Consider the following 21,376-nt stretch of genomic DNA (forward strand, 5'->3'; position numbering starts at 1 on the left):
TGCAAGTTTTATCTGCAGATGTGTTCATCCTTAACAAACAAACAAATGAAAACACTTACCAGCTCATTCCTACAAACTTGAGCAACTTATGTGTTTACCTAACTCTGGGAGTCCTTGGTCCTTCCTAGTCCCGGACAGCTGCCCCTCACTGTTGTCCCGAGCTACCGGTCCCCTCCCTGGTGTCATCTGCGGTTCGGTGGTCTGCCACCCAGTGCGGCGGGGTTCTGCGGAGCGGCTTGCAGGGTGTGTGCGGGGCGCTGCAGGGTGTGTGCGGGGCGCTGGGTCTTCCGGGAGTCTGTTCAGGGATCTGTGCGGGTGCTGTGGGGTCTGTATGGGGACCGGTGCAGGTCTGCCAGGTGGCGGTAAGGTCTGCCGGGGTCTGTGCCCGGTACCGGCGGGGTCTGCGAGGGTCTCTGCAGGGATCTGTGCGGGACACTGGCAGGGTCTGCGGGGGTCTGTGCAGGTCTGTGCCAGGCAATGGCGGGGATGCGTGCGGGGATCCGCGCACCGCACTCGTCCGTGGCGCCCACCTCGCCGGGCTTTGAGGCAGCGCGGGATTTTTTTGCCGCGGGTCTGTCAGCCATTTGTGTCTTCCCATGAGGTACCAGCGTCTCCGTGGCCGCCCAGCTTTCTGGCGCGGCTGGTGTTTCCCGTACTGGTTCCGAGAGCGGCTCGTTTACTGAGGGAGCTGGCCCGCGTCTTTCCTGTGTCCCAGGCGGAGAAGTGTCGTCTCCCACCTTCTCGCTTGTCTTTGCACTTCTACATACTCGGTTTTGCCCGCTGGATTTTCACATTTTGGACAAATGTACGTTATTTTTCTAAGTTGGTTTTGTGTTTGGGCGTCATTAGTTGGCCCTTCTCGGTGTCACCCCCCTTTCTTTGTGTGGGGGTCACACACACCCGCCCACCGCCCCCTCCCCCCTTAGCAGACCCCTCACAGGGGCCCCTAGTATCAGCTCAGTTGACGTCAACCTCCAGCCTTCGCGCCAAGCTGTAGGCACGGCAACCACAGCCTGATTGGCAGGGTTCAGAGGCGTGGCGAAGGGGCCCGGGGTGGGAAACTTGGCTGCTGATTGGCCTGCGCTGGAGCCCCGCCTCTGCGGAGAGCCTGACAAGGAGTCGCGCGCAGAGGCTCGGTGCAGACGCCGGGAGCTTGCAGGAGGACGAGGTCGGAGCAGAGGAACTGGCATGTCCACCCTGGGCTGGTGGCGCCGCCGGGCGCCAGGGGTCCTGTGGGCGTGCTAGACCGTGCACGGCGGCTGTACCTTGGTCGGGCCCCAGGCCGTGTGGTGAGGGAGGTGAGTCAGACTGGCGCCCGTCCTGCACAGCCACATCAGGACGGTGTCAGGATGCAGCATGAGGCGGCACAGCGGTCACACGCCACAGTCTGGGACCCTGGTCAGCCGGGGGGTGGGGCCGGCGGACGTCGTCTGGCAGGGTCCTCCCTCAGCGGGTCTCAGGCAGGGTTGCCGTGCTTGCCGCAGGCGCCATCCTGTGTGGCCCACCAGGGTCCCGGGGACGGGTCATCCCTCTGAGGTGGCCCCGGGGCTGGGGGACTGCCGCGCCATCTTGCCTGTGGAAGTGGGGAACGGGGACGGGTTGGCCGCGGACTCCTGTCCAGCGAGCCAGCCAGAGTGGGCACTGGGGAAGTGGCGGGCTGGCGGGTTTCAGGGCGCCCCCTCCGTCCGCAGCTGGGTCTGGGGGCTGCAGACCGCTACGTCCATCCCACGGTGTCCCTGACAGGCTGGTTCGCTCCGGCTGTCCCTGCATCCCTGCTAGCCCTTGGGGGTGGGGCCTGTTTTGCCGCAGTGGCAGCGGGAGGAGCTACCGGCTGCAAGGGGCGGGGCCGAGGGCTTCATGCCTGTGGGGTAGTTTCTCTGGCTGTGAGAGGCTGGGAGCCCTCCTCCCTGCCTAGCGCCTTCTTCGGTGTGTGTGGTGACGTTAGCGGCACAGGCGCTTCCTGATTGGTTGGCTGCAGGCTGGGCGGGGCCAGGGGCTGTCAAGACTGCGGCTCAGCTGGGTTACCACTGTCTGCTGAGACCCGCCTACCTTGGCGCCATCTTTGGGGGGGAGTGGCCGAAGTTTGCCGCGCAGGCGTGGTGGTGGTGGCCGCAGGAGGGGGCGGGGCCAGGGGCTGTAGCGGCTTTTCCGAACCTGTGTTCCACGCAGTGATTGAAGGCTGCAGGGTCTCGACTACTTCGCAGCTCCTTTGGTAGTCATGGGTCTGGCTGCAGAGGCCGACTAGCGTGGGGTCTGGACTCTGACTTCTGAGAATGGGCCACGGCAAGTGACTGGGGGCCATTTTTATTGGCTCGCCCCATCTGTGTGGTCTGGAGAGGCAGTGTCTACTGAACGCCTGAAGTTTGCCGCGGAGACCGCGGCCGTCATGAAACCATCAGTTCTGAGGGACAGGGCTACAGACTGTTGGCGTGCCCGCTCTTTCTCCTAGACCACCCTTTTCCTACTGTCTGGGGACAGTTGGTGCCCTGGGTGTGTCTGGCCCCATCATTTGGCTAGGGGAATTGCTGGGGGTGCGGGAGCGGTGGAGCTGTGTTGCGCAGTTTCTGTTGGTGGGCTTGGGGTGGGGCCTGGCCTGAGAAGCCCCGCTCGCTCTGGCACTATTTTTGTTGGTCGACAGGGGGCAGCCGAGACTTACTGCGCAGGCGCCATCCTGCAGGCCTGCAGAGCTGCAGGGGGAGGATCCAAGGGGAGGGGCTGCAGAGCTCGGCCCACCTTAGCGCTGTTTGGCCAACAGGTGGCAGCCGAGACTTATTGCGCAAGCGCCATCTTGAGTGACAGTAGGGCTGGCCGCGGCGGTGGGGGTGGAGTAGGTGGGCCTAAGAGGAGGGGCTGCAGAGCTCGGCCCACTTTAGCGCTGTTTGGCCAACAGGTGGCAGCCGAGACTTATTGCGCAAGCGCCATCTTGAGTGACAGTGGGGCTGGCCCCGGCGCGGGGGCGCCGGGGGTAGGTGGGCCCAAGAAGAGGGGCTACAGAGTTCGGCCCACTAGCACTCTTCATTGGCCGACAGGTGGCAGCCGAGACTTATTGCACAGGCACCATCTTGAGTGACCGTGGGGCTGGCCGCGGCGGAGGTGGGGCAGGGAGTAGGTGGGCCCAAGAGGAGGGGCTGCACAGTTCGGCCGACTAGCACTCTTCGTTGGCCCATAGGTGGCAGCCGAGACTTACTGCAGGTGCCATCTTGAGTGACAGTGGGGCTGGCCGTAGAGGGTGCTCAAGAGGGTGGGCTGCAGAACTCAGTCCATTCTAGTACTGTTTGTTGGCCGACAGGTGGCAGTCGAGACTTATTGCGCAGGCTCCATCTTGAGTGACCTTGGGGCTCCTGCGGAGGGATGGGGTGGATCCAAGGGGAGGGGCTGAAGAACTCAGCCCACTCTAGTACTGTCGGCCAACAGGTGGCAGCCGGACTTACTGCGCAGGCTCCATCTTGAGTGACAGTGGGACTGGCCTGGGGGGGCGGGTCCAAGGCTCAAGGCCCACTCTAGTACTGTTAGCCGGCCAACAGGTGGCAGCTGAGACTTACTGCGCAGGCACCATCTTGAGTGACAGTGGGGCTGGCTGTGGAAGAGTGGGGTGAAACCAAGGGGAGGGGCTGCGGAGTTCGGCCCTCTGTAGTACTGCTTGTTGGCCAACAGGTGGCAGCTGAGATTTACTGCACAGGCGCCATCTTGAGTGACATTGGGGTGGGGGTGGGGCCAAGTGGAGGGCCTATGGAGCTCCGCCCACTCTAGCAGTGTGTTTTGGCTGCCACGTGGCGGCCAAGATTTACTGCGCAGGTACAATCTTAAGTGACGGTGGGACTGGCTGCTCCTGCTGGGGGTGTGGTCCCCACGAGGCCAAGGGGGTGCTTCGGAGCTCCACCCATTTGATGAACAGGTGACAGCTAGAGCTTATTGCTCAGATGTTACCATCAGTGATTTTATTTCTGGGAGCACACCGAAGGGCGGCTTTGATGTTTTGAGTGACTAACAGGAGACTGTAGACCCCATGTTGGCCTGGGATCGGCCCCCCCCCCCCCCGAGGTTTATTGCACAGGCACCATCTTGAGTGATGCCTCAGCTGCGGGGGAGGACGGCCCTGAGGGAGGGGCTGGCTTGTCCTGAATGACAGACAGGATCTGCAGACCCATACCCACCCTAGCGGTATGTTTGTTGGCCCGTAGATGGCTGCCGAGGCTCACTGCGCAGGTGCCATTTTGAGTGAGTGGCAGAACTACACGGGGCAGTTGTGAAGGACAGGCTGTCTTGTCCTGATTGATGGGACTGCAGACTCCTGCTTGTTCTTGTGCCATGTTGGCCAGTAGGTGACTCCGAGGGTTACTGCGCAGGCACCATCAGGAATGGCCATGGAGTTGGAGGGTGGGCCTGCAGGTGGTGTTGCCGTGTCTTGAGTGACTAAGGGCACCTGTGTAGCCCTGCTCACCTTTGCTGGCCAAAGGGAGTGTGAGGTTTGCTGTGCAGGCACCCGTTTGGCAGGCCCAGAGTGTTCGCCGCAGTGGCCATGCAGCATGGCGGGCGGCGCGTTTCCTTGGAAGGATACCAAAGCCAGCTCTCGGGGGAATGCGGGGGACAGGGCTCACCCGTACAGCTCGGAGGGTCAGTCTGGAAAACTGGGGTTCATATTTAGATCTTTTAATATGTTTGGGGAAGGGCAGGGTCTCAAGAAAATGGAGATGGCAGGCTGTGGATGTAAGGTTTGGGGTTTGGAGGCTCTGAGGGCAGTATGGAGGTTATGCAAAGAAAAAGGTCTAAAAGCCTATGAACTAGACAATTCAGAGCTACAGACCGTTACAAGAGGGGCGTGGTATGGGAGATTATGGAGTGGATGCTTTCTAGGCAAGTCCGGGCGTGGTTTTGGGTGGAGGCTGTGGGAGAGCTGGAGGGGCAGGGCTTCCTGCTTAGGTGAGGTGGGGCTGCTCCTGCGCAGAGCTTTTTGGGGCACTGTCACAGCGTCCTCTGGAGGGCAGTGATGCTTCCAACACTGAATTAGCTTTCACCATGTTTCCTTAAGTTTATTCTGGACTCCAGGGGGTGCTGCTTCTAGTCCTAGCTACAACAAAGGAGCCTGTAAGTCCCTACCTTTATTTATTTATTTATTTATTTATTTATTTTTAAGGTAGTAGGGAAGGTGACACATTGCATTCTTCCTTCCCAATGGTGGTGAGAGAAAATTAAGAATATACATCCACTGGTGAACAATGTTTCAATATATAGTAGAGTGTAATGGTGAAGATGCTTCCCCCAGGTGCTTCTAGTTGACTGAATGCATGCTCTGAGGCACAGAGGGACTTGAAATAGGAAGTATTAATCCATTGGAAGCGTGTTGATAATCTCTAAAATGTTACATAAGGTTAAGGAATGATGTTACTACTTAATGATAGTATTGAGTCCACATTTAAGTTAATTTTAAGTTAAGTTCATATTACTTAAATTTAAAGTAGAGTTAAGTGTCTGGCCCTGCATCACTGGCTGTTAAATGACAAAACTGGGATTTAATTCACTTTTCTAAAGGGTGCATATTGTTGCTGCTGTGCGTGGTGTTCATGGAAAATGTCAGATGTTCTGTTTTCCAAAATGACATTACGATGATCTATAATAGTCTGCCATGAGGTCTGAGATTGAGTTCTCTGAGCATCTGCTTTTCTGTGAACTGGGAACTAGAAAATTAATAATGTTGTGGTAAGGAGTGACAAATAATGAATAATAAAAGTAAGATGTTAAGCACTATATAGGGCATGTAACTAGTAAATCACTGTACTGCTTTAGCTATTCTTTCCTCCGATTTTTGCCTGCAACATGCATCCTTTGCTTTTAGAGGGACAGCCAATGTCACATAGCTAATAACTTCCGTTGAATTCTTGACTTGATTTCTTAATCCAAAGCACTGTGTCTTTACTATTTTGCTCTGTTTGTTAGAAAGGGTTCTGAGATACTCAGAAATTGGCTTGCCACCCATTGACATAACCTCATTGGAAAAGGGTTGTGGTTACAGTCCAAGGTGCATCTGCCTCAGGGAGCAATGCCCATGGGCCCTTCCATCCTGTAAGGAAGAGCTCTTCCTGGTCTGGTTTGACCTCTGTCACTGGAAGAAGTGGAGATGCATCTTTTATGCAGTCCTTTTCAGCCTGAGTAATGTATATACAAAGTAAATTTGATATCTCATGTTTTCGTTTCTTTCCCCAGCTTTGCCTTCTCGAGCTTCTACCCTTCTGAGAGACAGCTGGCAAGAGGACGAGGGACTAGGTCCAAACACTAGGTGGCCAGGTCCAGGTGAGCTGAATTCCCTTCTCACAGTGCTACACTCATCCTTGGAGCGAACACATTTTTCCTCATCCTGACACTTTCCTACTGCATAGGTGTTCCATATAGCCATGCAAGTGTCATTTGTGCTCTGAAAACTCACAGACTCTTCTGGTGAGTTTGTGTGTTCACCAGAAATTCTCCTTGGCTCCACGCTATCCTTTGCAACACTCAGTTGCACCTTCAGGCATGCTCTTTCTCTCTTGTTGGGTGATTAAAGAAGCATGAGAGATTCATTGGTTCATCTATCAAACGTGACCCCGAGTGGGAAAGGAGATGTTTTCTTAGAGCTCCTGCTCTATTGGGTAATGAAAATGTTGAAAAAACAATTGTATCTTTCATGTTTTGGGGACAGAACATTCATTATGAACAACAGTTAACCTGAGAAAGGCCACATAGGGCCTTCCTGGGAAAGTCATTGAGAGTCCTGAAGAAAGGAGGACAGTAGTATGCTTTAGGAAGTGTAGTCTTAAGCAGAGGGGACGGGACATTTCCTGAGGGATCCAGAGATAAAGACCAAAAGTCTAGGATACCTGGAGCAAAGGAAAGAATTGAGTAGCAGTTGAGCAAAATGTGGATTTTGAAGGTCAATAGGAACTGTATTGTGAAAGGCCTTGCAGTCAATGGTAAGTATATGTGCTTGATATGAAGCATAGTGGGAAACCATTGAGGTGTTTTAGCCATGAAAGTAACATGGGAATCAGATTTGTGTTTTAAACGTACCATCTGGTTGTCAGGTTTAGAAGGGGAGGGTGGAAATTGGTTGCACCCTCAGGTCTGGGTGAGAGGTGGTGGCGTGGATTCAGATCAGAGCATGGAGTTAAGTGAAGTGGATGGATTTGAGAGAGGTTCTAAGAGACTCAGGAGGGCCTGTACTCTTCTTTCATGGCTTGCTGACTGTTTCAGATAAGGTACAAGATATCACATTATGTGGAAAAAAGAGAAGAATAGCAAAAGTTGTTCATTCCATCAGCAAACATGGACACTATATGCCCAGTCTGGGATAGGACCATGTTAGATTCTGTGTCTCTGGAAGTGGGTAACGTAGTCACTGACATCAGTATCTTCTGAATGAGAACTCTATTTAGATGGAGAGTAAGAAAACATGCTCACCAAGATAGGTGGCCATGTTGATGGTATTATCATCTGGAGAAAGGCTTACATGATGTCCCAGGTGGGCCCCTGGGAATGGATTTGTTTATTCCTGGCCTCAGTGAATGCTCCAAGTAGCTAATGCCTGATGCTGAAGCCTGTGGAGACTCAGGAACCTTATTTTACTCATGTTAGTAGGTACACGTGACTGAAGCTCAGAAGACTTCTAGAAACCCTACTGACATAATAATTTATGTTGAAAAATAGTGTGGCTAAAGTACGATGTTCCTGTTTTCTCAATTTTGGTTTATCAGTTTTTGGTGGGAGATAAGTACAGCAGGGACCCGAATACTCAAAAGTATGTATGATCAGTAAATTCTTTCTCTGTATGCAGACCTACGTGGGAAGTGAAACCATAATGAGCAGGTTGCTTGGCGAGTATGGAATCAAGATGAGAGGATGCAGACAAGGTTTAATAGCACTGGCCTGTAAAGTAGGCTGGTGCTACCCTCTGGTGCAGTGAAGCTCTTGGTAGGATTACTAGGACACCAGAAGCTCCTTGTCTACAGTCCCTTTCCTTCCCAATTTCCATTCAGATTAGGTCTAGCCAGAGTAGCCCTTTTCTGTACATGGTTAAATGAACCATGCTTTGTGGCCTGCCTTTCCATGCTCTTTCTCTTTTGGGGAAAAAAAAGTCTGATCAGCTAATTATTGACATTTAAGTATGGTCAGATATATCATACTGGTTCAGAAGACATTTTCTTTAAGGTAGCTTTATTCATCTTGAACTGTTTGGAATCTGATAATTAAACTAAACTCTGAGATACTGTTTCCTCTCTTCTGAAATTTTTGGGGAACCCCCACAGGAATGGACAACAACAAGGAAATTTTGCTGCAGTGTGGTAAGTGCTGAGCTTATGTGAGAGAGGTAAGCCCAGAGTGATGTGGAGATTACCTGAGAGGAGCCATGTAAAAGACCAGAGAGTAGAGATTGAGGCCAGTGTGGTAGGGAGAGTGGTCATTTCCTCTTTGCAGACATTCTCATATAAAATTGGTTGCCCAACAGCTCCTGTTGGCCATATGGTGCTGTTCACGGTCAGTTGTACAAGACCACACATCTAAGTCTAGAGCAGTGGTTCTCACTGTATAGCTTCTGGAGGGCTTGTTTGAATGCCTCTTGCCTAGAGTTCCACAGACCTCCTAAGTCATCATACCTGGAAAGGCAGCTACATATTTCACAAGTAACTCAGAGAGCTTTTGGCACCCCCAAATTTGAGAACCACTACCCTAGAAGAACTTGAGCCATGGTGTGCACTTGCAAATTCAGAGAGCTTGAGTTGTTAGTCTCTCGGCACTGAGCACTTCACTGGGAGGTGAGGTAGGTCTGGGACAGGGGCAGCATTTACCCAGGTACATGCTGTAGTAGAGACTGTTGGTCTGCAGAAAGAGGCAGGAGAAGGGAGCAAATGAGAAGAGAGAGGAGACTGCACACCATGCTGTCCTTGAGAAATGAAGAAAGTAACTGCCTCGCTTCCTGACTTTAAAGTTCTCAATTCCAGCCCCCTTGGATGAGGTAGGTAGAATGAGTGAGGGGGCTAAATCTAGGTGCTCTGTGCTGAGGGACCAAAGTAAGTAAGTCGAGATGGGGATAAAGAAGCTCTCTTGGGGAAAAAAAAAAAAAAAGAAGCTCTCTTGGAGCTTCTTTCTCAACTGATGGGATGTGGGGAGCCTGAGGTCAAACAGTGGGGTCACAGGATTTTTTTTTATCTCTCCTTACACATCCCACTTAGGTATCCAAGCCTCTGGTATGTGTTCTTTGAGTTTTTCCAAGTTCAGTTAAATTCTTGACCCACTGATCCTTTGAGGCCAGAGACACTGCGCTTTGAGGCCAGAGACACTGCGCTTATAGCAGGGACACCTGATGAATTCCATCTTTGTTTCAGTTGAGACCCATATTTTTGTTTTCTATTCATGAAATAGAGAAGTGAAGTGCTTTAAAACTTCTAAAGAATAGTGCTAAAACTGCAGCATAAACCGCAATGGCAACACTGTTGTCCTGGCAGCAGCATTGTCCTGTGGTTTTGGGTGGTCAAGCTCATGTCTGAAATTCACTCCATATAAATGTATGTAGTGCATGTAACATTTCATGGTTAGACGTCCAGTGTGTGTAAGAACAGATATTTGGAGGTTAAAGAACAGCTAGAAATCTGGAAGCTCTTCTACCTGGTGTGGAGATTGAGACTGGTTTTCCCTCATATGTCTCCTCTCTTGGATTTCGTGGTCTCCCTTGGCCCCTAGGATCAGAGTTGGCCTGGTCCCTTTGTGTCTCCACCGTTGCCCCTGTCTGCAGAATGTGGTCAGACCTTTTAAGATCCTGCCTTTGGCTAGTACTTAACCCACTTACTACTCTAGAGAACAGAGGGAAATGCAGAAGCTTTAGTAACTAGGGGCATGTGAAGGTCCACCTTCAAGTCAGAAAAGGTGATGGGTGGGCCATGTGGCCAGAATTCAGTTTGAACTAAACAGGACAGAGGGGAGGCCCTACGTGAGGAGTGCCATCAAGTGGTGCACAGGCTCGAGGGGGGTTACAGATAGTGAGTGGAGGACTCCATGGGGGCAACGTGAGGTGGCCTGACGAGGAGGGGGAAGTGTCAGAGTAAGCAGAGGCCATGTCCCAAGCACCACCACAGCAGAGGGAGTGCTGATAAACAGTAACAAGCAGAAAGAAAAAGGACAAATAGCAATTAAATTTACTTTGGATTTTTATATTCAAAAAATGTTTTTCAATTGTGAACTTAGGAAAACATTTAAACTAAAATGCAAAAAGAAATGGAAGTATCTTTTATTACTTTTTAAAAAAATGTTTCAGGTTTATGTTTAAATATTTAAAAAATGTTTTTTAAAAAATGTTTCAGGTTTATGAAATCTTTACTCATGATTTATGTGGAAGTTTTCTTCTGGTTTATACTTCCATGTTTAAATATTTTTGTAATTTTTATTTTAACACAAATGAGAGATCATACCCAATTCATTAATGTTTCAGACAAGTTATAAGAGTGCAAGTTTGTAGGATGTGAGACAGTGGTTGGCAGGAAGGTGTGATATACCTTCTGGAGAGCTCAGAATGTGTCCACCACATTTTCAGTCTCCATTTACAAGGATGTGGTTTTTTATGCGTGTACATGTACTACTTTGTCACTGTTTAACAGTGTCTACAAGAATTTTTATATAAATACATTTCCACTTAAAGCTTTGCTTTCTAAAAATTGCATTATATTCTTTTGTGTGGATATTTTCATCATTTTCTAACATATAAATGTCATGTGTATGTACAAATTTATACCTTATTTTAACTTAATGCTTCAAAATTTTTTTACATTAGTGGTTTCTGTCAAGTTTAAATAAACCAGTGTGTTTGTAGAATGGAATACTATGTGGCCTTTAGAAAGAATGATGTAGATCTGTAAGTACTAGTACAGAAAGATAACCATCAAAAATTACTAAGTTTTACAGTGCACACATAAGGGACACCTGGCTGGGTCAGTGGGTAGAGCATGTGACTTTTGATCTTGGGATTGTGAGTTCAAGCCCCATGTTGGGTGGAAAGTTTATTTTAAAAAAACAAATTAAAAAAAAAACATACTCATGGAGAACTCCTAATGTGATCCCATTTAAGTAAAAATGAGATCCTACTCTATATATGGATGTTGAAAGGTTTAGAATAGCAACAAATTTGATCAATGGGTATGGCTTTTAGTTTCCCCATCAAATATTCTGTAACTGAACATTGCCCTATCTTCTGTGTTTGTAATCAGAAATAAAATTTTTTGAAAACATGACTTAATGGCTACATAACATTCTATTAAAGATTTTTATCTGTTTTCATTCCTTTCTGTTCGAAATTTTTGGAAGAATGCTGTGTTTTGAGTACAGTGATTTATTTTGGTGTGAACAAAGTATGTTTGTTATTGGCCTTAGTGGTCTTAGCCTTCTAGTGATGTTTTGAAATAAAGAATTTCTTGTCAGGAGGCCAGACACCAACACTGGTTTTATTATTCTTTCCTAATGTCAAAGGCTATCTCCAGCCTCCTTGGAAAACATACTTGAATAACTGGTCAGAAATTAAAGTGTTGGCTGTCGCCTCTTACCATGTTTGTTAAAATTACTTTACTACTTAGTCCTCAGAAAGTTTATAGTTTGTATTTAAACAGTTAATGCTCTTCTTGACTGAGAGACATTTCTTTATTGTAAACTAAATCCCGCATGCGTATATACTTCCTTGCAAGTCAGTTTTTCGACTGCGTTAGCTCTGTTAGTGTATTTGTCTTAACACTTGGATCATTGTGTTGAAAAGAATATGTTTTCATATGTTTGGGTCATTTTACAGACAACTCACTCCTCCCACCACACACATACCTTACTCAAAATTCTCCTGATATTTTTGTACATTTATTTACCTAGAGGAACTGGATTCTCATTTTGTTAAAACTCCGCACCCTGTTACTGAATCTTAATTTATGTTCAAGGAAGGATTGACAAAAATTTCCACATTCCCATCTGAAAACATATGTTTTCATTTATTAGGACTTGTTTTATGTTCTGTACGTCTAAAATTTTTGTTTGAGGTTCCAAATACTTTGGTGAATTTATGCAAATTTATTTTGTTATTAATGGACTTCTTTTCTTGTATTTATTGATGAGGTTTTTCAGTTCAAAATAATGCTTTTTTCACATCACACCTTTCATTTCTTCTGTTGTGTTTGCTAGGTTTTTTCCAGAATACCGTTGAATGGTAGTTTGGTGGAGGACCTCCTTTCCTTGTCTTCACCTTTAGTTGGAATAGCTTTAGTGTTTCACGTGCTTTCTTGTATTTATTTGAGATTAAATCTTTATTCTTAAATGGTCTCCTTTTTCTTTTGCTAAGAACAAAATAAGGAGAGGCTATTGAAGTTTGCAAATGCTTTCCAATGTGTAACAGTGCTCACGGGGTTCCCTCCCTTCCCCCTTTAATAGCTCATATAGAATAGTCCACTGGAATTGGGATATCTTCCTTGTATTCCTGGAATAGGCTTTCATGGTTATGGGCTATTTAGACTTTTCTAGATTGGATTTATTAAACATTTTTTGCATTGAAGTGCAAGCAAATATTTATTGAACACCTTTTCTGTGCCAGTCCTGTGAAGATAAAATACAATGATGGAAAAAGCAGCAGAGGCCTTGCCCTCAGGGACTTTGGGTATAAGTGTGGGCACTCATTTCTACTGGCTTCATGCATCTTCAAGCACATCTCATTATATGGGTAAATTGTTATTGTTGGCCTTTCTGAGCATCCTTGGAGGCGTTCCCCCTCAGCCTTAACATTTCATGTGATCATATCAGGCAAACCTTCAGTCGACTCCTTTTTGATGCTTTAGTCTCAGCCACTTCTTCACCTGTATCTTCTGTTTTCTTTAACTGTAGGCTGGACTGGGGAAGTGGGGACGAAGTGGGTAGAGCAGTTATGCTTCTGATTGGCCAGAGGTGCTGTCACAGGACAAGTTCACCTGGGATCTGGGTCTTCCCGAGGGTAAGGTGAGTATGGGGCCGTGGCAGGTACTAAGCATATCTGGCCCCATTCTTAGTTGCCCTTTGGACTGCAGATGGAGGACAGAGTGAGTCAGGGTTAAGGGCTGGGTCACGTGGCGAGTGGGGCATCTTACCTCATCTCACAGGGCTCACCTGCTCTTAGGTATCCCAGTAGGAGGATATTGACCAGTGTTTTGTTTTCCAGAGTTTGACTCTTAATGACTCTGGTAGGACTGCGTTATACAACAACACACCGACAGCAGAATACTTCCCTGACATGTGCTTGTCCCTTCCTCTGACTTTGTGTGTAAAATGATGTCACCTGCCGTCATTTACTGCCACAGGTTTTTAGCACCACAAGTGTTAGCTTTTATAAACTGGAAATTAGATATCCATATAAAGACTTAATTGTAGTGGGCAGCCAACTTTTTAGCTCTTATTTTTATCTTACTAATATTTTATTTACTTGACTATCCTTAAATGGAGACTTGCTGGTTCAAAAGGAATGGGTATTTTTAGTGTTTTTAAGCCATTTGCTGAAACAGCATTCAGAAATATGGTTCATGTCTGCACCAGCCAGCTTCTCACCAACATCAGGTTTTCTTTTTTTTATTTTGATTTTTGAAATATTTGCCCATTTGATAAGCCAAAAAATGTTCACCATCATATTTCACATTTCTTTGATTTCTGATGTAACTGTTGGATCTTACCACTGTGTGTTTTTATTTTCATGTTGAGACACTTACCTTTCTCTTACTATTTTCTAAGAGCTTTTCACATTTCAAATATTAACTGTCATCTATATTGTGAAATATTTTCCCCCTCACCTTCTGGTTTGTTTTTGTTTTGGTTGCTTTTTATAGTGCTATAGAAAATTTGTTACCCATTTTTAGTTTCAGGTCTGCTGAGTAGTGGTCTTTCAGTGGTCTCTGCTGTTGAGATTCTGCTTGAGCATTCTCCTTTCTGTACCTGTTCTTTGCTATTGTAAAGAGTGCCTCTGTGAACACACTGGTGAACTCTTGTCTTTGTGCAGTGGACAGATAAGTCTATTAGATTTCAGATGCGAAAGCACTAACATAGTAGGGGATGGCATTGCATTTATATAATAATAATTGTTGGATATCTGAGGAATATGTTCAACTTTGAGCTGCAATTTCCATATGTCATTCTTGGGTGTCAGAAGTTCCACAGTTGATTCTTGGCGTTTTTCTAAATTGACTGCCATCTGGTTTAGGGTGTGACCTGACTCCAGTAGGGTGGAATGGATAGGGAGAGGAGAAGACCCCGCTCAGCATTAAGGTGTCAGTGTTGTGTTACCTATGCAGTGGGCAGCACAGTCTTTAAGGCCTCCAGTGCTTTTGTTTATTGTTTTGTTTTAACTTAGAATATATTTTTTTGACTAGGTAGTACATGCTCATGGTAAAAAATAAATAAAAACAAAAAATAAAAGGAGAGTATACAGTGAAAAAGTAAGTTTCCCTTCTCTCCCTGGCCCCCAGTTCCCTTCCCCAGAGGCAGTCACTATTGATCACTAATAGCAGTCTCATATATATCCTTAGAGAAATAATCTGTTTAGGTAAATGTACCTGTTTTTATAGTTTCTTAGAATGCTCTACACATTGTTGTGTCCCATTTTGTCACTTAACTGCCTTAGAGAGCATCTCGTAGCCATTTATTTACAATTGCCTCATTATTTTAAAAGGTTTCATAATCATTAGATGAATATGTACTGTATTTTGTGCATTTTAGCAGTGCTTCAATGAATATATTTTGCACATGTCATTACATATATCTAGGATAAATTCATGGAAATAGAATTTAGAGGACAGGGTATGTGCATTTAAAATTTTGATAAGCTATCCAAATTGCCCTCCGTAGAATCTACATTGCCATAAGCACTATGTGAGTATCCCAGTTTTCTCATACAGATGTATATATTGTCCATCTTTATGATTACTCTGTTCTAAAGGCCCAAAACTCTCAGATCTCAAATGACTTTCCTCTGCCATTGTGGGAAGGAATTGTTAGGGTCTGATTCTTATTTTTTTTTTAAGGTTTTCCTGTTAAAATAAAAGTGATGGTCTTACTCACCAAGGGCTGTTTATTCCCCTGGTTAGAAAAATCTATGAACACATTTAATGAAGATTGTATTTGTTTGCTCTAGTCCTGAATTTCTTGAGAAAAGAAATGAGTGAATTTTTTGTATAGAACTCGGCATCTACCTTGTGATAGGATTCATAAGGACATTTAAATGGTCAAATTATTAATGAATAGAAAGTCCTTCATCTCTTTTCTGTGTTCTGGAAGGGTTTTTATAACATGGTAGATTCATTGCTCATGGAAATTTTACGGGAGGTTGCTCCTTAAATCAGTTCATCTTTTAAAGTTTCTTCCCTAGATTTTGCTCTGCTTTCTGATCAGATTGTCTGTTTCTATGTTCTTAGAAAAATTGTTGATTCCCTATCAAACTTTTTAACCCATAGAGTTCTTATATATAGTTCACTTACTGGTGCTTTATGCTTCAAATACATGCCTACTGGGAAGAAAAGTTAACATAGTAAGTAAGTACCTATGTGGATTGGGAGTTACCCTTTATATCTCCTGATTTTATTGTCAGGTTAGACAAGCCCGCCTTTGTTCCATAATTATAAAAATTAAACTTTTGTTTATTTTTATTTTAGTTTTAGTATATATATATTGTATATAGTATGACCTTTTCCCCTAAGTGAATGATAGGCTAGTTTTCCTATATACCAATCACCAAAGTAATTTGTACATTCTTTACTAGTTTGAAATGTCACTTTTCATGCCACTACTGGATACTTGACTATATATGGTCGACTCAGACTAAGATTCCTAAATGAATTCATTTTTTTGGTCATAAGTTACAAGTGCATCTTTTTTGTTGTTTTATTTCTTTGATGGTATAAACAAAACCATAATTTGTTATTTTTCTGTAGTCTTTCTGCCTTTAGGCATATTATAAAAGAACTTTCTTACCTGAGATTATGTTAAAATATTTTTTAAATGTTGTGTTTGGTTTGTTGACCTTTGATACATGAATTCTTAAAATATTGATCCAAATGGAATTCCTCTAGGTCAACCTTAGAACCATTGCCAAGTTACCCAATGTTAATATTCTTTGAAGTTCCATATATTATAGATTGATTTGGGGGAGGTTTTAGAACTTTGATACACCAGATCTATACATCTCCCATGATTATATTGTGTCTCTCCAGTTATTGCCTTTTATTACTATAATTTATAATTTTATTCACATGGTTGCGGTTGTCTTTTATTAAATCTTTCCTATCTTTATAATAGGAGTTCTCTTCCCATTTATTAAAATTTATAATTGCTGAGACATTTTTAGGAAGTTGTTATAAGTGATTTCCATATTCTTATAAGGTCTGTTTGCATTGATTCACAGTGTCTGAGTGGATAGTCTTATATAAGTGAATGATAGTTTTACATCTTTATGCTTCAGATTTTTTTCTCTTACCTTGTTCTAATTGGCTAGAACTTTGTAGAATCATGTTCAGTAGTGATAGTGTTAAAGATTTGTGTCTGCTTTTATAACTGAGTTCAGTCTGTGGTTTGTTAGCGCTAGCTCTATCTTGGGTTTTTACAATTTGAAAGTTATTTCTCTCTGGTTGGTTTACATGACATGGGAATTGGCCTTTTCTTGAATATGATATATAATGCTCTCACCTCTAATGCTATCTGAATTCGCAGCCATTTGGAGAGTTCTCTGACACTCTTTTTACATTTTTTCCACGTTTGTCTTTTTTTTTTTTTTTAACTGTCTGCAGGTTTGTTTCATTTTGGCTCACTTCCTGTGGAAAGCTGCTTATTCTGAAGTTCCAGAAAGGATCCTGTTCCCAAACAGGTACCCTGTTGCCTCCAAGAAGTTGGACTAGTGTTTTCTAGGGGACTGGAGTGTTGCTCTGGAATCTGGATGCCAAAGAGCAGACTTGGGCTTTCTGCCCTTTTGTCCTTGCCATTCAGGCATGCCGCTCTTTGGGAACTCTGCTCTTATCAGAGGCGGTCCCTCTTAGCCAAATCCTGGATAAAATGGACTGTTCTCTCATCCAGATTATCATACCAGTTCCCCAGAGCCTTTTCCTTTGCCCTTTTCCTTTCCCTGCTTTGAAAGTCTTCTGTCCAGAAGTGCCTTGGTCTCTGTTACTGCTTGTCCTCCTCAAGGAGGGCAGGGCAGTCAGGGAAACGGTGCTTCATTCATGAGGGTCTTGATGATGGATGTGTGTTTGTGAGGCTTGGTTCTCCCGGAGATAGTGGTGGGAGAGGGCATGGGAGGGCAGTTTGCGCATGAGTAGCATGCAAGCCCATCACTGCCAGGGGAACATAACGTGGCAGAGTTTGCTACATTTATTCCCAAATAATAAAGGAAACACCTCATTTTCTCTTTAGACATTAAAAAATAAAACCTTAATTTTAAACATACTTGGTTTCCTTTTAAAACAAAAACAAAACAAAACCAAAAAAGCAGAGAATTTTTGCTGCATATGATTTTGTTCTTCTGTGGAAGTAAAGCCAGAAGTACAGAACTGTCGGGTGAGTTAATTGACCCACCCAAAGCTAGATTTTGTTTCCATAGTGCCTGCTTCCTTGTACCATTTGTGGCTGTCCACAGGGAGACATGTATAACCTTAATTGGTTACATTAGAAAAAAGATGAAAGCGTTTTTACTCTGTCTAAAGCGTTTTTCTAAAAAGAGGGGGCAGATAATAAAAGAAAAATAAAGAACTAGGGGAATAAATGAAACCATACAGAGGATTATCAAAGCTGGTTCTTTCACGACAAACTTTGGCAAGATTGATCAAGGTAGAAGAATGTGTAATAGCATGAGGAAGCCTGACGGCCACTGCATCATATTCTTACTGTTCATGTGAATAACATACGTTTATCACCTTGGTTTCACCACTATTATGTTTAATTTCCCCCCAGTGTACTAGGCAGGACAGAGGCTTCCCATATACCCACCAGGGCTTCCCACCCAGTTGTTTGGAGATACGGAGAAGGGGCTGATAGAACAGTTGGCAGGTGAGGAGGGTGACACACCAGAATGCTCTTTCAGAAGCAGTGGCCTAGAGGTTAACCTAGGATGTTCTCTCTCCCTGGAAACTTCTCCATGCTTCTGCAGGCACATAGTAATACTTGCCTGTGTCTAAAATCAGTTCTAGGATGGGTCTATGTATGTTATTTTTGATAACGTTATTGCACTGTTGACACCTGACTTTGTGTTACGCTGGCACTAGAGGACATGGGGATAGAAAAGTTAATCTCTAATCCATTTAATAGAGTTTATAGTTTGCTGTGGGGAGAGGGGCATGTTAATTCCAGTATTTAAAAATAAATGTGGTGAGTACTTGCAACACTTAAAAGATGAAGTACAGCAGGGGTGCCTGGCTGGCTCAGTGGGTTGAGCCTCTGCCTTCGGCTCAGGTCATGATCTCGGGTCCTGGGAGCGAGCCCCACATCAGGCTCTCTGCTCGGCGGGGGGCCTGCTCCCCTACCCCCCCGCCGCCCCTCTGCCCGCCTCTCTGCCTACTTGTGATCTCTGTCTGTCAAATAAATAAAATTAAAAAAAAAAAAAAAGATCAAGTGCAGCTCAGGAAACATACCTGAGAATGTGGTGTTAGCAGAGCCTTGAGGCTGGGTTTTGGGACAGGCACTCATCAGAAGGGTCTGCAGTGCTGAGGGAAAGGGTCCTAAGTATACCAGCAAACTCTGCCGCTCTGGCCAGTAGAACCTTCAGCAATGATGGAGATGTTCAGAAATAATCAGAAATGGCAGGCTTGGCCATCATTCCCTATATTCCCTTTTCCATTTTTGCTGAAGACAAAATTGACCTCCAGTTTCAGTAATGGCTAGCACCTTGAGCATTTCCCATGTGTGGACATTGGGTAGTTAGGTCTTTATTTTTTTTATTTTATTTTATTTTTTTTTGGTAGTTAGGTCTTTAGAAATACTAACTTATTTAATCTCAGTTTTAAAAGGGTTGAGGGCTTTTTTCCCCTTGTGTAGATAAGGGGACAGACTCTAGGGCATTGAATGGTTGCCCGTGGTCACAAAACCAGTTAGTAGCAGAGCTAACTCTCAAACAGGTGTGCCCAGAGGTTATGCTTGTAAGTCCTTTGTGAAGCCAACTTTGTGTGCTGTGTGTGTCTGTATATTGTGGGTTTATGCATCTCTGTCCCCTTGACCATGTAGGGCAGCCCTGCTCTGATGCCTGATCCTCAACTTTGGGACATGTGTATATCTCCTTACAATCTACAGGTCCCTGAGTACTGACTGTCACAGGCTGCTGCGTCTTTCCTGTTGACTCATGTTTGGTTCCTCAAGTGAAAATTTTACTTAGAAAAATGCTGCCTCCAAAGTACTTGTCTGCCACCAAACCCAAGAAGTCTTGGGCCCCAGATCTGTATGAGCTAGACAGTGACTTGACTAAGGAGCCGGATGCCACCGTAAGAGAAGGTGCAACTGACCCTGAATTCTTTCATCAGAGGTTTCGAAATTTCCTCTACGTGGAATTTGTCGGGCCTCGGAAGACACTGTTCAAACTCCGAAACCTCTGCCTTGATTGGCTGCAGCCGGAGACTCGCACCAAGGAGGAAATTATTGAGCTCTTGGTCCTTGAGCAGTACCTGACCATCCTTCCAGAAAAGATAAAGCCTTGGGTGCGGGCAAAAAAGCCAGAGAACTGTGAGAAGCTAGTTACTCTGCTGGAAAATTACAAGGGGATGTATGAGCCAGGAGGTGAGACTTTATAGAAGCGTGGTGAAGGCCGTCATGGAGCTGTGAGCTCCTGGGGGTTTGCAGCCTCAGCATTGTTGGGGTTCAAGGCTAGATCATTCTCTTCGTGGGGGGCCAGCTTGTTATAGGACATACAGTGACATCTCTGGCCCTTCTCTACCCACGGGATACCAGTTGCATTCCCTCCCCAGCTGTGACAACTACAACGTGATTTTGACAAATGTCCCCTGGGGAGTAGAATGCCCTGGTTAAGAACCACCACCCTAAGTGGTGTGAGAAGGAAAAGCAACACTTCATTGAGGGCCTCCATGAGACATTGGTGAGCCTCTGTGGGCTTCACAACCCTGGTCCAGTCTCCCTTTCGTGAAACAGAGGGTGTATTTCCCCCAAAAGTTGTCGTGGCTGCTATTTAGAGGGAAGGTGGGAGGGCAGTTGCAGCCACTTGCCAGCCCAGGAGCAGTAGGAAGCTGAGGGATGAGAGGATCTGATCACTCCTGATCCAAACTGTTGAGGTTGGGGGTTAGTGCAATAGGGGCAAGAGCAGACTCCACTTGGGGGAGCGATTTCGAGAACACAGGCAAGAGGTGATAAAGCATTAAGTCAGTGTCTGGTGTCCTCTCAGACGACAACAGCAGTGACCTCCTCAGCGAAGACAGCATGAGCCGGAAGGGAGCAGAGTCCCCGCCACCGCGCTCCGCCTCTTCTTTCTGCAGTGAGTAACCCTGTCCGATTATGCTCCCCCTGCATTCAGCATGCTTCCAGACTTCAGCCTAACTTCCCCTCCACCAAGCCTGTCGCATGGTATAAAAGTGCATGGTGGGCATGAAGTCTTCAGGGAAGACAGCAGCGCCTTCCCCAGGGCAGCTGCTGCTACTCAACATCTGAGCGGAAAGTAAATTAATTGATGACATAGTGAGACTTTTTTTAAAAAATTAAAGCAGATAGCAGTATGTGGCATGAAATACAATTTTCTTTCTTTCTTTTTTTTTTTAAGATTTTATTCAGTTATCTGAGAGTGAGTGAGGGGAGGGAGAGGGAGAAACACTCAGATCCTGAGCAGGGTGCCTGACCTGGGGCTCGATCCCAGAATCCTGGGATCATGATCTGAGCCAGAGGCAGTCGCTCAACCAATTGAGCTGCCCAGGCACCCCTACAATTTTCAAGATAGTATTTAAAGCTGTTGGAAATTTGCAGCAGGCTATTTGAAGGAATGCCCACATCCTACCAAAGAGGGACAAAGTCCATTACTACTTTGTTTCTAAAAGCTATTTTATCTGTTAAAGGTTCTTCAGTGAACTTTCTAAAAGCAGGAGTGCTTTTGGGAAGGGCATGTGTTTTGTTTCTTTGGAGTAGTGTAATGTGTCCATTAAGATAATCAGGGGTAAGCCCAACAGCAGAGAGTCTCAAGTTATTGTCCTGAGTGTGGGTTTGAGTATGTAGGAACTGGAAAACCAACAGAAGTGTTTGAAGGGGAACTAACCTCTAAACCAACCTTTGGAACTTGCTTTGCAGTATGTCCCACTTGAGCAAAGCCTCCAGAAATGGTGTTCCAGGTCTAGGGTAATAAGAAAAGCTCAGATCATGCTTAGGAGTCTGGAAACCTCATTGTGGGATCCCTTTCATC

At 45.5% G+C, this 21,376-nt stretch overlaps 1 protein-coding gene across 2 annotated transcripts in view; it reads left to right on the forward strand.

Moving 5' to 3' along the window:
- The first annotated feature begins 1,146 nt into the window (after positions 1-1,146).
- Positions 1,147-21,376, forward strand: part of PEG3 (paternally expressed 3) — a 33,714-nt gene continuing 13,484 nt past the window's right edge. Inside the window, exons 1-5 of one of the 2 annotated variants that reach the window (XM_044257505.1) lie at positions 1,147-1,298; positions 6,202-6,288; positions 16,788-16,864; positions 19,276-19,755; positions 20,375-20,464. In XM_044257505.1, coding sequence (XP_044113440.1) covers positions 19,362-19,755; positions 20,375-20,464 — 484 coding nt within the window. In that variant the 5' untranslated portion in view covers positions 1,147-1,298; positions 6,202-6,288; positions 16,788-16,864; positions 19,276-19,361. Of the gene's footprint in view, positions 1,299-6,201; positions 6,289-12,893; positions 12,982-16,787; positions 16,865-19,275; positions 19,756-20,374; positions 20,465-21,376 lie in introns of those variants that run through there. The other variant, XM_044257507.1, reaches the window with a different exon arrangement.

This window comes from Neovison vison, chromosome 7 (genome assembly GCF_020171115.1).
Source record: "Neovison vison isolate M4711 chromosome 7, ASM_NN_V1, whole genome shotgun sequence".
Lineage (NCBI taxonomy): Eukaryota > Metazoa > Chordata > Mammalia > Carnivora > Mustelidae > Neogale > Neogale vison.